This window comes from Pseudophryne corroboree, chromosome 9, assembly GCF_028390025.1.
Source record: "Pseudophryne corroboree isolate aPseCor3 chromosome 9, aPseCor3.hap2, whole genome shotgun sequence".
Taxonomy (NCBI): domain Eukaryota; kingdom Metazoa; phylum Chordata; class Amphibia; order Anura; family Myobatrachidae; genus Pseudophryne; species Pseudophryne corroboree.
In genome coordinates this window covers 218,439,727-218,456,142 of record NC_086452.1, presented here as the reverse complement: position 1 = coordinate 218,456,142, position 16,416 = coordinate 218,439,727, and the positions used below count along the sequence as shown (strand labels likewise).

At 45.0% G+C, this 16,416-nt stretch overlaps 1 protein-coding gene across 2 annotated transcripts in view; it reads right to left on the bottom strand.

Moving 5' to 3' along the window:
• The window catches only part of CRB1 (crumbs cell polarity complex component 1), a 307,060-nt gene that overhangs the window by 10,325 nt on the left and 280,319 nt on the right, over nucleotides 1-16,416 (bottom strand). For both annotated transcript variants that reach the window (XR_010186785.1, XM_063940122.1), the window contains exon 11: nucleotides 11,985-12,111. Coding sequence is in view for 1 of the 2 variants with exons in the window: in XM_063940122.1 (XP_063796192.1) it covers nucleotides 11,985-12,111 (127 nt within the window). In the remaining variant the exon portion in view is untranslated. The remainder of the gene's footprint in view (nucleotides 1-11,984; nucleotides 12,112-16,416) is intronic.

Genomic DNA, 16,416 nt, shown 5'->3' with positions numbered 1-16,416 from the left:
ATCTTATTACTTCAAATACAGAGATCATACTGTAAGTTCCATCAAGTTTGGGTTTACTGGCTGTTTGCAGAAAGTAAATGTCTGCCCTGGCAACAATCTGCCCCTGGATCCGATCTCCCTTCTTGTCCCATTTATGCTTGCCAGATATCTCTACTCAGTCTGTCCATGTTACCTCCACTATATGTGCTAGCCCTAAAGACTTCTTCTCTACTCAGTTACATTGATTCAACTAGACACTATCAACCTGTAATTTCTCCCATTAGTACTGTGCCCCTTCTCCTCCCCCACACCCTATTTCTTTTATGTGTTAAAAATTTGGTCATGTATACTCTTACTCTGGTATTCTGTTATTGACTCAGCAATGGCATTCTATAGTATGCCCATGTTGTACTTCACTTTGTACTTGGCAATAGCATTACCTGAAGGGCTCTCCCCAAAGCCAGTGGAAGTCATTGATAAGGCATGTGCCATCATCTCTATATCCTGTTTTGTAGCTGTCATGCCTGTGGGTTTGGTTAGGTTGGGAGTGGCATGAGTGTCTGGAACAGGAGTGGAGGTAGAATGTTGGAAACTGGGAGGTCTGATCCACTTTCTACTCATGGCAATATTGTGACTTTGAGGTGCAGTGATAGAGACCTGGGTAGAGTATTGGTCTTTGCAGGGATTGGTCCGAAAGTGTGACCTGATAGGACCAAATGTGTTAGAAACTTTATAAGTTTGCAACAGGATGAGATGTAGTGGTGACCAATATGGTAAGTAGAGTGGTCCCAGTGGAATAGCTGTGGGGACTCCTGGAAGTGACAGAGTCTGTGGATCCTCCGGGACAGCAGAGTGAGGCAGCTGTAAGCTAAGTGCACAGGTCTGAAAGACCGTGGCATGACAGTAGCCTGAAAGTGGATGTTGACCACAGCAGATGCTAGATTTAAAAGTACAGATATGTGCTTGCCCATTAATTTTTTGCATGGGTGACTTCAAACTTTAGTGACCTCTATAAAAGTATTTGGCCTATGGGCTTATGGGCTTATGTCTTTGCATGGTCATGGACCTCCTTAGTGACTTCTAAGTTATTATTTACCATGGGGAGTGCATTATCCCATATAAATTGAATTGACAGAATTCCATAAGGCAGACATTTCTACTGCCCATTTTTTTGGTCTTTGCATTGTTCCAGAGATCAATATGAGACGTGCTAGGTAACTGATAAGCCTTTGTGAAGGATGTGGAATATTCTGCAAGTTTTCCATATTTGTTTTTCAGAGTAATACATATGGGGTAAATTTAATAAGATCCATGTTTGGTTGAGTTGCTATACTTGGGCGTGTTTTCCCATTTTTTTCAAACATAGGAGTGTTCTATCGAATTGAACTTCCAAACACAGGCTGTCAAGTAAATACAAACAATGACACCATCGGTTAAACTCAGAAGTACTTTCCATAACATTACTGAAAAATTGGATTTTACAAAGAATCGTATTTGCAAACTTGGGCCAAAATAGAAATTTAAAAAACATCACCTCTTGCCCACACAATTATGATGCCTATAAAAGGAACCAAGTAGCTGCATCAATTTCTATGATTACATCATGGCAGAATACACCAGTTTAGCTTCGATGCAGAGTTCTGTCAGATTTCAGGGGCTCTACCACCAGGCTGAAAGGACCCAAGAAACTGAGCAGGTTCAGCAAAGGCTGCGCAGGCCTTGTGTTTTTAGGGGGCATTTAAACCTGAACGCATTGGTTGATGGCGAGGCACTGTAATACAGATGTTCCGGCTCAATCGTAACAACTTACTCCGTCTGTCTGACCTTGTGAAACTGGACCAAGATCCTGACACATCACACTCACGCTCTGTCTCAGGCCTGCATTAACTCCTTGCTGTGTTGCACTTTCTTGCTACTCAGAATTTTCAGTCTCTGACAGGTGGTGCTGCATAACTTCCTGCACAAGGCCATATTCTGTGCAAATTATGAATTTCACATTGCGGCCCATCCTTGTCCTATTGTGCTTTCAGGTAAGGTCCTCACTGTACCCATCACTGACCTGGAGATTCTGGGCTGCCACCTCTTCCACCTCACTCTCCATCTGACTAGCATTTGCCCCTGACATACTCCGTCCTAACCACCTAACTAACAACACTAAACACAGAAAAAAAAGACAGACAAACACACTACTCCACTACCACTACACTAACAGCACACAACCCACAGACACACACAAAAACACTGAAGAGACCAACAAAAATCACAATGACAGAAAAATAAGACAGACTATTAAGAAAGAAGTCAACAGTTCACAAGACTACTTACACTCATATATCAGCAAATACCAAAATCTACCAATACACCAACTCGCCTGCACTCTCCTCTCAACTCCTCTAACTAAACCTACGAGGTCCCAATGGTTTGGGGCATATTTATATGGCTCTAGCATGTCACTGTCACATGTGACACTTAAGGCCCATACACACTGGTCGATATATCGGCCGTTCTCTTGAATGGCTGATATATCGCGGGACCGTCGGCCAGTGTGTACGGCCGATACATCTGTGAACTCTGTCGTTCACAGACGTATCGCGTCGGCCGCGCAGCACAGCCGACGGCCAATATATCTACCGATATATTGGCACCTCGCTGTGTGTGTACGGGGCGGTCGGCCGCCCGCCCGTACACATGCTGCGGCGGCCGGCGGTGATTGACAGCTGAACTGGGCGGGCGTGTGTACACGCTCGCCCATTTCATGACGTCAGTCCCCGACGGATCGGGTAGTGTGTATGCTCAACACACTGCCCGATCCGTCCATAGATATATCTGCAGATCAATTGATCTGCAGATATATCTATTAGTGTGTACCCACCTTTACTTCCAATGAAATAATGATTATAAGTGCCTTCCGTGTTCACGCTTGTATGTTGCAAACACGGACCCAACTGAACTCTGTACGGGAGTATTTGACCGGTCTCAACTAAAACACAGCTGACAAATACAAATCCATATACCATTGAAAAACACGATTCTGGAAAAGATAATTCATAGTAAATTTCCGTATTTGACTAAGAAGAAAATCTCCTGTGTCCAATAGATCAGCGGTATGTTTAAACTTGGGCAAAACTAGGATATTAGTAAATTTACCCCTTAGAGGAGGCTTAGTGTGGGGACAGTTCTATCTGATCTCTCTGTCCGTGATATGGGCATTAACTGGGAGGCTACCTCACAAATGCATGCAAATATCTGATTCATTGGAGTGTAGTGAGCATGTACAGTAGCTAGACATCCACGCTATTATAAGTCATGTGAATACCCAGCATAGTGTTAAGGGCAGATACTGCAGCTGCAGATTACTACACGCATGAAGCACTGCAGACAACTGCATTAGGCTGCCTCAGCTGTCCGCAGTGGCCGCTGCGTTGCGTACTTGAAAATACACTTGTGCTGGAGCTGAACAACGCCTGCATTTTAAAGGGTCAGGTAGTATAACAGAAGTTTGTTTATAAAAGGAAGCTAAAATTGCATATTTTGAAATATGTAAAAATAAATTAACTTTGTTAATAAGCAGCAATAGTAACATTAAATCCTATACTATGGCATACCCGTATTCGATCTTGTATTGGAACATATCAAAACGAATGATGTTTTTTTTTTATTACTATAAGTTTGGTGTTTTACTATTGCGCTTCCCCACGTGTTTGTTATTGATACTAAGCGGTCTAGTGAGCCAATAGAGAAGTTGCCCATGGCAACCAATCAGCTGCTCTGTACAATTTTATAGTATGCAAATTAGAAATGTTATTTCAATGCTGATTGGTTGCCATGGGCAACTTCTCCACGAACTCACTTCTCCACACTTTTCACTGCTTCATGAATAGACCCAAAAGTTGTGGGGGGGGGGGGGGGGGGGGGGGGTTGTTTGCTTTTTAATGACTACCGATAAATTTACTTTTGTTCGGCAACCTATGCACATTTATCAACATTCCTGCATTACAGGTATCTTTGCCCTGGAGTGTGTGACCCTGTACCCGGCGGTGATGTGCGTTGGGATGAGGCAGATGAGGCCTTTCCTTTCATACTAATGTGTATGCCAGAGTTTGACTATATAAAGTATATGAAAAATACAAAGAATGTATTAGAAATATCTTCTTTGTATGATTCCAATAATTTTTATAGTCAAAACTCTGGAGTAAAAAGTCTATGGCAGGTGCAGTGCCTATAATTTTCCTATAGTATATACTGCTGTACCTTTGCATAATGCCCACATCAACCCTTGGCAGGGGCGCTTTAAGAGAGGAAGAGGTCCGGGTGCAGCCTCCTCTGTTCGGCCCCCCTCCTCTCTGCCGGCAGCGCTGAGAGTCGGAGCACTAGAGTACTCAGACTCTACTGTGCATGCGCAGATCTCTTGGAAAATAGCGTGGTGGCCATTTTCCCAGTGATTTTTGTACTGCGCATGCGCAGAACTCCGTGAAAATGCCAGCTGCGCGGACGTCGCCGCGGGACACCGGAGGGGTTAGTATTTAAAAAATGGGCGCAGCGTGTGCGGTGGGGACCTCTCTGGACTCAGGGGCCCGTGTGCACCGCACACACTGCACCCATTATAGATACGCCAGTGACCTTTGGGCTCATATGTTGTGTGTAAATCTGTCTCTGTTACTAGCCAGCGCTTCCTGAGCCATTTACCTCACCGCACATCACCGACACCCGGTCTTCATCCTGAACTTCAGAAGATAAACGCTATAGACTCTAGCTCCTTTCCATTTTAGAATAAAATACCCATTTTATCGGGATTCAGGTAGGCTTGGAGTTTTGGTACCGTTGTTCAGTTACTTATGACTTTTTATATGCTTTCTGACTGACATGCTATAGAGAAATAGTTCTTGATGCGAAGGAAGTCTGTCTTGGTGGTGGATAATATGCATGTCCATCTTTGCCTAGTACTTTATGGTATGCTATTTAAAAAAGATTGAAAAAAGGATGTTTACAGGTTGAGTCTCCCATATCCGAAAATCCGATATCCAAAATATTCTAAGATTTTTTGAGTGCAAGAGATATATCCCTCTCACATCACAAAATAACCCGGGTTATTGTCGGGTTGTTGCAGAGTCGACCTAGGTCGAGTTGCAATGCGAAAGCACCAAAGTGAATAACCCGTCGAGCAAATGGCATTTCAACCCGGATTAAAAGAAGGGTTAAACATGGGTCGGACCCGTGTCATTGTGCAGTGTGAAACCCGGGATATTCAACCTGGGTATCAGAAAAAAGTGCTGATTGGCTGTTTATGCGTCTGCTCATTTATTTCCTTTGAAACCAGATCAATGTGAGCCAGAAAGTCCATTTTAAATCACATCACTGTGTTTAACATACAGTAGGTGACCTGGGTTCAATGTGAAAGTCACCGACCTGGGAATAACCCAGGAATATCCCGGGTCGAAACTGCAATGTGAAAGGGTCTGAGCCTACTCAGACCCAGGTCGAATCTGGGTTCAAAAGCCGGTTCCGACCTGGGTTTGCAATCTGAAAGCTGTAATTGTGACATCTTTACTTTCTGATGTGATTTATAAGGTGTAAATGAAATTATAAGGTGTATATAAAACATAAATGCATTTCTTGTTTAGACTTGGGTCCCATCCCCAAAATACCTTATTATGGTATTCCAAAATATGGAAAAGTCCAAAATTCAAAATACTTCTGGTCCCAGGCATTTTCGGATATGGAAGACTCAATTTGTAAAAGGGAAACTCATGAAAGTGTCAACAGAAGCGAGTGCAGCAAAGTTACATAATGGATGCAAAGTGTCCAAAGAGATTGTATTATAATGTTTACAACTTTCCTGGCACACTATTCGAAGACCAGGATTTAGAGGAATTTTACTAACATATGTAGATTTTAATGTAATGTTTGCCATGATATAATGTGAAAAAAGTTGCAGTACTGTGTGGCGTAATTTCAACTGGGGTTATTATTGTGTGGCCATGCTTCTTCCCAGCAAGAACACGCCCCATTTTGGGCTGCACACCGAATGTGCACACTGTTCCTATTTAAAATATGAGGGGTAGGAGCACCAAAAATGAGGACTGCTATGGGTGAGTGGTGATGGTGTTGAGAAAGGGGTACAGGATCAGAGGCGGAACTAGTGTCTGTGCTAGGGGTCACCAGCCAAAATCTTGCCTAGGGCATCATATTGGCTAGGGCCGGCTCTGGCCACACCTCTAAATATGGGTCCCTACCACTACATTTCCCCGGTGTGCCCTTTATACCCCAGTCCTACATTGATGATGATTATTATTATTATTATTATTATTATTATTATCATCATGCATTCATTCCATGCAATCAAAAACTGCAGTGCTTCCCTGGGACTTGTTGTTACACAGTGATATTTATTCTTGGTTTTACCTGTTGCTATTATACTTCCACCACATCAGGTGAGCGAAAAAGTTTTTTGGGGATCTTGATTCATTAGGGAATTAAGGGCCTAATTCAGACCTGATAGCAACAGCATACTTTTTCTCTAATGTGCAAAACCATGTGCACTGCAGGGGGGAAGATATAACATGTGCAGAGAGAGTTAGATTTGGGTGGGGTGTGTTCAAACTGAAATCTAAATTGCAGTGTAAAAATAAAGTAGCCAGTATTTACCCTGCACAGAAATAAAATAACCCACCCAAATCTAACTCTCTCTGCACATGTTACATCTGCCCCACCTGCAGTGCAGCATGGTTTTGCCCATTAGAGAAAGATTTTGCTTTTGCGATCAGGTCTGAATCAGGCCCTAAGGCCCAAATGTACAGTATTAAGCCTTAAAAAGTGATAGAGTGGAGACGGATAAAGAGTGATAAATGACCAGCCAACCAGCTCCTGCCATTGTAAAGATTATGGCCGGTATTGAGCTGTCACGGCAAAAACAGGCTTTTTAGCCCGGTAATATTATCGGGCTATCCAATTACAGCCCATTTTTACGTGCGGTAAATTACCCGTTTTCGGCCGATAACACATGGTGGGATCCATGCGTTATCATGCAAAACCGGGTCTCTGAGGTCTGCTTATCAGGGATTCTGCTTCACGTGCCTCAGGCTCATCCGCAATAAGTGCCAGCGCTCATGGGATAATTGGATAGCCCCAGGGAATTCATTATCCGTAGTAATTTACATTAATTGGCTATCCCCTGTATATAGTGTTACTGAGGAACTTTTACCTGTTTTCTGACATGCTAAAGTGAAACAGTTCTTGATGAAAGGAGATCTGGCCTGGTGGTGGTGATGATGATGACAATGAAGTGACAATACAAATATGATTAACAGACTTCCAGACAAAGAGAAACATGAGAACACATTTTAATGTACAGAGAATACATATACAGACACATCACAATAGCAATACAAATGGACTGTACAAAACATGATGAATATAGAATGAATGATGTTTTTAATGTAATTAACAGAATTCATCTCTGGCTATACGGGAAACAGAAAATTACATAATTTAGAGTTGAACGCATTTTGCACTCAATGGGGTCGATTCAATTCAGCAACAGTTGAATAGTGCCGGGAATTAGCTCCCGGCGCTATTCAATACAGCAACTAGTTACCCTCAATTGTCGGGAATTCTTCTCTCAGCCCCGGGGGGTGAGAGAAGAAAACCGACAAAAGAGCTGCCGCACGGCCGGCGCGAGGCTGATTCTGTCGGGAATCAGCATCGCCGCTGGTAGTTAAGTCGGAGAATGCTTGTTCTCCCGACAAAACTACCTGTTAAGTCGGCGAGAACGGGCATTCTCCGACTTAACTTTAGCTGAATTGAATAGCGTCGGGAGCTAATTCCCGGCTCTATTCAACTGTTGCTGAATTGAATCGACCCCAATTTGTATGTAACACCTCTGTTTCAAAAAAGCAACCAAGTTTGTATGTGCAGTTTAAGTCATTGTTGGAATATTTTTAAGTTGCATTACACTATTCGTACACAGTATAGCGTATTGAAGTAATGTACAGTATAAGCAAGAGACAATAGTATCATTACAGTTGTTATTAATAATTACAAAAGTTGCATCTTTTCATATAAAATATAATGAGATACAAACACCACCTAGGGCCGGATTAAGGCCTGTGGGGGCCCCTGGGCAACAAACTTATGGGGGCCCCCATCAAATGCTACAGATATATATATATATATATATATATATATACATATGTAGCTGTGCTCATCTCACTGTGTTGCAGCATGCTGTACCATGGCATGGAATTAATCAAGCAATCATCAGCTGCGAATAGTTCCATGCAGCATGCTATGTTGCAGTGTGCTGCATTACAGTAAGATGAGCATGGCTACATATAAATATATATATATACTGTATATATATATATATATATATATATTGCTTCCTGTCCCATAAAAAAATAAACTCTGTGGGCTGATTACCACATGGTTTGTAATAATAACTGCACCAGGCAGTGCTCCACACCCCCCACTTATCTCCTCCCGGATACCTGCGCCAAGCTGCCGGCTTTCTCATCGCTGGCTTCCACGTGTCAGGAACACAGTAGTAGTTGCAACGGGTGAAGACACTACACAGGTGACATCAGGGATCCTGCCCTAATGTGTTTCGTATACAGTTCGTCAGAGGGCTCGGTTCCCTGGCGTTCCACACCCTTTATAGGTCTCCGTGTGCTATCCATTCATTTAATTATACATCACTTGTTTCCTCAAACAGTGCGCTGAACGGAGTCCAGTGCATACCGTTTTTATGGTACGGGAAACAATATACCTGAGGGGTAGTTACCTGTATTTTAAATAATAAATATTTTAATGCACTATGGAGCGCTGCCTCTGTATTTTGCTAGAAATTAGTACCTGCATTAGACTTCGGGTTTTTGGAAGAGGACCAGCTGCGGTCCACTATTGATGAATAACTGACGGACACTAGTGCTGTTACAATTATCTAAAAGGTGGAAGGAAGGACTGTTACCCACCAGGACTGTGGTCATACATAAGTGCGATAAGCGCTTGTAAGGCGCGGAGTAATGTGTGTTTTATAAAAATATATATTTTACAATGCTGTTAATCCATTTGCAGGGAGAAAGAGCACTGACTGCTTCTGCAGCTGCCTCTCTCCCTAGCTTAGTACACAGCAGTGTGTGCAGTGTGCTGGGCTGGGGAGAGAAAGACTGCAGCAGTCAGTCCCCACGGCTGTCTGGAACGGGGAAGGGGGCAGTGGCCCATGGAAAGAGTTACTGATCACCCACTGGGTGGCCGATGAGTGTGTTGCCTAACTGGGTGGCTGGTTCCACTCAGAACTGTCAGGGACAGGGAGTCGGGTGGCTACCCGATGGGGGATTTGTCATCATAATTACAAGACCCTGCGAGCAACAACAGAAAGGAGGAGCCGATGGTGAAAGGTGGGGAGAGAGGGGCGGGGTAGGGAAGGGCCCTCTCCTTCTCTCCTCCAGTCTCTCTTGTTGCTATGGTTCTGATACAGAAGATAGACATTAAAAAGATAGACAGTCATTAGGTCGACAGTAAAAAGGTCGACAGTGTGAAAATGTCGACAGTGCGAAAAGGTCGACAGTCAAAATGTCGACAGGGTCAAAAGTTTGACACACAAAATAAAATTTTGGGTGTTGTTTTGTGTTTTTAAACATTTTTTACCCAAATTTGTTGAAATGTGTCCCCTTGCAGGCTCGCGTCACTCGCCACGCTTCAGGCTCGGTGGCTCCCTCCACTCCGCTTGCCCAAAGGTTACTAAAGGTAATAGTTTCTGAAATGGATACTAAATGCAGAAAAAGTTGTAAAAATGTTAACCTCCCCCCCCCAAAAAAAGAAGAAAATGTCGACCTTTTGACTGTCAACCTTTTTATCCTGTCGACCTAATGCATGTCGACCATTAGTGGTCGAACTATTGACTGTAGACCTTTTTATTGTAGATCTATAGACCGGATACCCAATCACACACTGTAAGACTAAAGTAATCAATGTGAATAAAGACAATCAGAAGTGGCTAGAGAGGCTGCAGGTGTCATCATCATCAAGTAATGTCATATCAGGCCGGCCTTAGGAGTTAAGAGGTAATTCCAAGTTGATCGCAGCAGGAAATTTTTTAGCAGTTGGGCAAAACCATGTGCACTGCAGGGGAGGCAGATATAACATTTGCAGAGAGAGTTAGATTTGGGTGTGGTGTGTTCAATCTGCAATCTAAATTGCAGTGTAAAAATACAGCAGCCAGTATTTACCCTGCACAGAAACAAAATAACCCACCCAAATCTAACTCTCTCTGCACATGTTATATCTGCCTCCCCTGCAGTGCACATGGTTTTGCCCAACTGCTAAAAAAATTCCTGTTGCGATCAACTTGGAATTACCCCCTTAGTGTGCGCCCTAGGCACAAGAGTATTGGCCACCTGTACTGTCCAATTTTATTCTTTTCATTGTTTGGTTATAGGCCCTTAGTTTGGTAATTGGTGTTTAGTATAATATAACCTAATAATAAAACAAGCCATAAGCTATGACATTCAATTAATTTATTAAATTATGTATACATATTTACTTAGTAGGACACCTTACGGGGATGCCCATGTCCTACCCATTCGTACGCCGCTCAAGATGGTGACAGTACGTTAGAGTGAAAAGGTTTTTGTAGTTACTGGTAATTTCAGGCCGCCCGTAATGAAACATGTGTCCAAGTGTCACCAGGCAACAAGTGCCGTCCCTGGGAACATGCCTCGTGTGCTAATGGGAAGTTCCCCACTCTAAGCAGCATACTGTATAGGACGATTCTTCTCAGTGAAATCTAAAGGGGCAAGCTCAACCTTCATGAACACACCCTTTCTGTACACTATTTATACTTCTTTACCTCCGTACCACCTCTCAAGGTATAAGGGTCTGCCAATCTAGAAATGCAACTCTAGATACAGATGCATGTTAGTATACATATACAGTATAGAAATGTATATGTTTACGTCACAGAGACGTACGCCCAACTCTAATGAGGCCCAATACGCTGATAACCTGCAAACCTTGTGTTATTATTAATGTTTATTTATTCAGAGTTTTGATAGCTGGTCCTGATTTAGCAGCTTTACTTGTATGTTTTTGGAAAGAAAACCATAGTGAGCTTATATTGCAGCACTATGACCCAGATTTATCAAGCCTTGGACAGTGATAAATGACACAGTGATAAAGTACCAACCAACAGCTCCTAACTGCCATGTTACAGGATGTGTTTGGAAAAATGACAATTAGGAGCTGATTGGTTGGTACTTTGTCACCATACATTGTATCACTCTTCAAGACATGATAAATCTGTAGTATAGTCTCAAGTGGATTGAGCAAAGACTAATATTGTATTTAAGAATATCAAACCATCATACTGTACATACTCAATACATAAAATAAATGAGCACATAAAAACAGCAGACCTTCCTATAAGGGCCATCTCTCACCACTATAGTGTTGAGATGGCTGTGAAATATATGTATGTATGGTCAGTTAATCTTTTTCTTTAATAGTCTTTGGACTGACTGTAAAATGTGATGTCACATTTCCTTTGCATCCAACCATCTCATAGTGCCTAGAGATGAGTGACTTTCGTCAACAGAAGCTGCCAGGCACATTGGTCATTGCCAGCGACAAGCATATTCAGACACTGGCAAATGGCAGTAATTCTTTCTGCCCACTTATATATTACTATACAGTATCTCTTGTCATTGGCAAAAACACCATTTTGGGTGTCCAGTTAGTAGATTCACAAAACAATGCCTGTATTAACTTTGTATATTAAACACATAAGTGTAGGCCCAAAGCCTGATTGTTACTGCTACTGAATGTATAATATGGGCTTGTGATTGTGAGGGCGCTGGCTTTATTTGCCTATGATAGGCTCACTGGTCCTCATAATCCTGATCCCCCCATTCCACTGCTGGTTCATCCTCCATACGCAGAATCAGGTAGGACAGCAGCTGGAAAAGGTTCTGCCATAGCAGCATAGACACATAGAATGATAAGTCGCTTACATCGATCTCGCAGAGCTCCCCCGCAAAGTTTACATCACAGATACAGATGAAACGGTTGGGCAGGTTCTGGCAGAGACCGCCATTCAAACAAGGATATGATTCGCACTCGTCAATGTCAATCTCACACCTGAAACACAAAACAAATGCACAATGATTCAGCTTCAACATGTCCTCATCTCTTTACATACACTTTATGTCTGAAGTTCTTCCATTATTATACATCATTGCTTATAGATTCTTAATTTCTCTGACGTCCTAGTGGATGCTGGGAACTCCGTAAGGACCATGGGGAATAGCGGCTCCGCAGGAGACTGGGCACAACTAAAGAAAGCTTTAGGACTACCTGGTGTGCACTGGCTCCTCCCTCTATGACCCTCCACCAGACCTCAGTTAGAATTTTGTGCCCGGCCGAGTTGGATGCACACTAGGGGCTCTCCTGAGCTCTTAGAAAAGAAAGTTATATTTAGGTTTTTTATTTTCAGTGAGATCTGCTGGCAGCAGACTCACTGCTACGAGGGACCTACCTGCTTGCAGCTAGCTTGGGCTTCTTAGGCTACTGGACACCATTAGCTCCAGAGGGATCGAACACAGGCCCAGCCTCGGTCGTCCGGTCCCGGAGCCGCGCCGCCGTCCCCCTTGCAAAGCCAGAAGCAAGAAGATGTTCCTGAAAATCGGCGGCAGAAGACTTCGGTCTTCATTAAGGTAGCCATTGCTCCCCATGCACACCACACACTCCGGTCACTGATGGGTGCAGGGCAGTCATTAAGACTATATATGTGTAAAATCCCCTGCCATATATTCCATAAAAAAGCGGGAGAAGCCCGCCGAGAAAGGGGCGGGGCTATCTCCCTCAGCACACTGGCGCCATTTCCTCTCACAGCTCAGCTGGAAGGACGCTCCCAACGCTCTCCCCTGCAGTTTCCAGACTTCATAGGGTAAAAAAGAGAGGGGGGGCACTAAATTTAGGCGCAGTATCTGTATATTAATAGCAGCTATAAGGGAAAAACCACTGTATGTATAGTGTGAATCCCTACATTATATATAGCGCTCTGGTGTGTGCTGGCATACTCTCTCTCTGTCTCCCCAAAGGACTTTGTGGGGTCCTGTCCTCAGTCAGAGCATTCCCTGTGTGTGTGCGGTGTGTCGGTACGGCTGTGTCGACATGTTTGATGAGGAGGCTTATGTGGAGGCGGAGCAGGTGCCGATAAATGTGATGTCACCCCCTGCGGGGTCGACACCTGAGTGGATGGATATGTGGAAGGAATTACGCGACAGTGTCAACTCCTTACATAAAAGGTTTGACGACATAGCAGATGTGGGACAGCCGGCTTCTCAGCCCGTGCCTGCCCAGACGTCTCAAAAGCCATCAGGGGCTCTAAAACGCCCGCTACCTCAGATGGCAGACACAGATGTCGACACGGATACTGACTCCAGTGTCGACGATGATGAGACTAGTGTACATTCCAATAGAGCCACCCGTTACATGATTATGGCAATGAAAAATGTGTTGCATATTTCTGATATTACCCCAGGTACCACAAAAAAGGGTATTATGTTTGGGGAGAAAAAACTACCAGTGGTTTTTCCCCCTTCTGATGAAGTAAATGAAGTGTGTGAAGAAGCGTGGGCTTCCCCCGATAAGAAACTGGTAATTTCTAAAAAGTTACTAATGGCGTACTCTTTCCCGCCAGAGGACAGGTCACGTTGGGAGACATCCCCTAGGGTGGATAAAGCGCTCACACGTCTGTCAAAGAAGGTGGCACTACCGTCACCGGACACGGCCGCCTTAAAGGAACCTGCAGATAGAAAGCAGGAGGCTATCCTGAAGTCTGTATATACACACTCAGGCATTATACTGAGACCAGCTATTGCTTCAGCATGGATGTGCAGTGCTGCAGCTGCGTGGTCAGATTCCCTGTCAGAAGACATTGATACCTTAGACAGGGACACTATATTGCTAACCGTAGAGCACATTAAAGACGCAGTCTTATACATGAGAGATGCACAGAGGGATATTTGCCGGCTGGCATCTAAAATAAACGCAATGTCCATTTCTGCCAGGAGAGGATTGTGGACTCGGCAGTGGACAGGTGATGCTGATTCTAAAAGGCACATGGAAGTTTTGCCTTACAAGGGTGAGGAGTTGTTTGGGGATGGTCTCTCGGACCTCGTTTCCACAGCTACAGCTGGGAAATCAGCATTTTTACCCCATGTTCCCTCACAGCCAAAGAAAGCACCGTATTATCAGGTACAGTCCATTCGGCCCCAGAAAGGTAAGCGGGTTAAAGGAGCGTCCTTTCTGCCCAGAGGCAGAGGTAGGGGGAAAAAGCTGCAGCATACAGCCAGTTCCCAGGAACAAAAGTCCTCCCCCGCTTCCTCTAAGTCCACCGCATGACGCTGGGGCTCCACAGGCGGAGCCAGGTACGGTGGAGGCCCGTCTCAAGAACTTCAGCGACCAGTGGGCTCGCTCACGGGTGGATCCCTGGATTCTACAGGTAGTATCTCAGGGGTACAAGCTGGAATTCGAGACGTCTCCCCCTCGCCGTTTCCTCAAATCTGCCTTGCCGACGGCTCCCTCGGACAGGGAGGCAGTGCTGGAGGCAATTCACAAGCTGTATTCGCAGCAGGTGATAGTCAAGGTACCCCTCCTTCAACAGGGACGGGGTTACTATTCCACAATGTTTGTGGTACCGAAACCGGACGGTTCGGTGAGACCCATCTTAACTTTAAAATCCTTGAACACTTATATACGAAGGTTCAAGTTCAAAATGGAATCGCTCAGGGCGGTTATTGCAAGCCTGGACGAAGGGGATTTCATGGTATCACTGGACATCAAGGATGCTTACCTGCATGTCCCCGTTTACCCCCCCTCACCAGGAGTACCTCAGATTTGTGGTACAGGACTGTCATTACCAATTCCAGACGTTGCCGTTTGGTCTGTCCACGGCACCGAGGGTATTTACCAAGGTAATGGCAGAGATGATGATACTCCTTCGAAAAAAGGGAGTTATAATTATCCCGTACTTGGACGATCTCCTTATAAAGGCGAGGTCCAGGGAACAGTTGCTGATCGGAGTAGCACTAGCTCGGGCAGTGCTACATCAGCACGGCTGGATCCTGAACATTCCGAAGTCGCAGCTGGTTCCTACAACGCGTCTACTGTTCCTTGGGATGGTTCTCGACACAGAACAGAAAAAAGTGTTTCTCCCGGAGGAGAAGGCCAAGGAGTTGTCATCTCTAGTCAGAGACCTCCTAAAACCAAAACAGGTGTCGGTGCACCACTGCACGCGAGTCCTGGGAAAGATGGTGGCTTCTTACGAAGCAATTCCATTCGGAAGGTTCCATGCAAGGATCTTTCAGTGGGATCTGTTGGACAAGTGGTCCGGATCGCATCTTCAGATGCATCGGCTGATAACCCTGTCTCCGAGGGCCAGGGTGTCGCTGCTGTGGTGGCTGCAAAGTGCTCATCTTCTAGAGGGCCGCAGATTCGGCATACAGGACTGGATCCTGGTGACCACGGATGCCAGCCTTCGAGGTTGGGGGGCAGTCACACAGGGAAAAAATTTCCAAGGGCAATGGTCAAGTCAGGAGACTTCCCTACACATAAATATTCTGGAACTAAGGGCCATTTACAATGCCCTAAGTCAGGCAAGACCCCTGCTTCAACACCAGCCGGTGCTGATCCAGTCAGACAACATCACGGCGGTCGCCCATGTAAACCGACAGGGCGGCACAAGAAGCAGGATGGCGATGGCAGAAGCCACAAGGATTCTCCGATGGGCGGAAAATCGTGTGTTAGCACTGTCAGCAGTGTTCATTCCCGGAGTGGACAACTGGGAAGCAGACTTTCTCAGCAGACACGACCTCCACCCGGGAGAGTGGGGACTTCATCCAGAAGTCTTCCAAATGATTGTACAACATTGGGAAAGGCCACAGGTGGACATGATGGCGTCCCGCCTCAACAAAAAGCTAAAAAGATATTGCGCCAGGTCAAGGGACCCTCAGGCGATAGCTGTGGACGCTCTGGTAACACCGTGGGTGTACCAGTCGGTGTATGTGTTCCCTCCTCTGCCTCTCATACCCAAGCTACTGAGAATAATACGAAGGAGAGGAGTAAGAACTATACTCATTATTCCGGATTGGCCAAGAAGAGCTTGGTACCCAGAACTTCAAGAAATGATCTCAGAGGACCCATGGCCTCTGCCGCTCAGACAGGACCTGCTGCAGCAGGGGCCCTGTCTGTTCCAAGACTTACCGCGGCTGCGTTTGACGGCATGGCGGTTGAACGCCGGATCCTGAAGGAAAAGGGCATTCCGGAGGAAGTTATCCCTACGCTAATTAAAGCTAGGAAAGAAGTGACCGCAAACCATTATCACCACATATGGCGGAAATATGTTGCGTGGTGTGAGGCCAGGAAGGCCCGCTAGGTCGA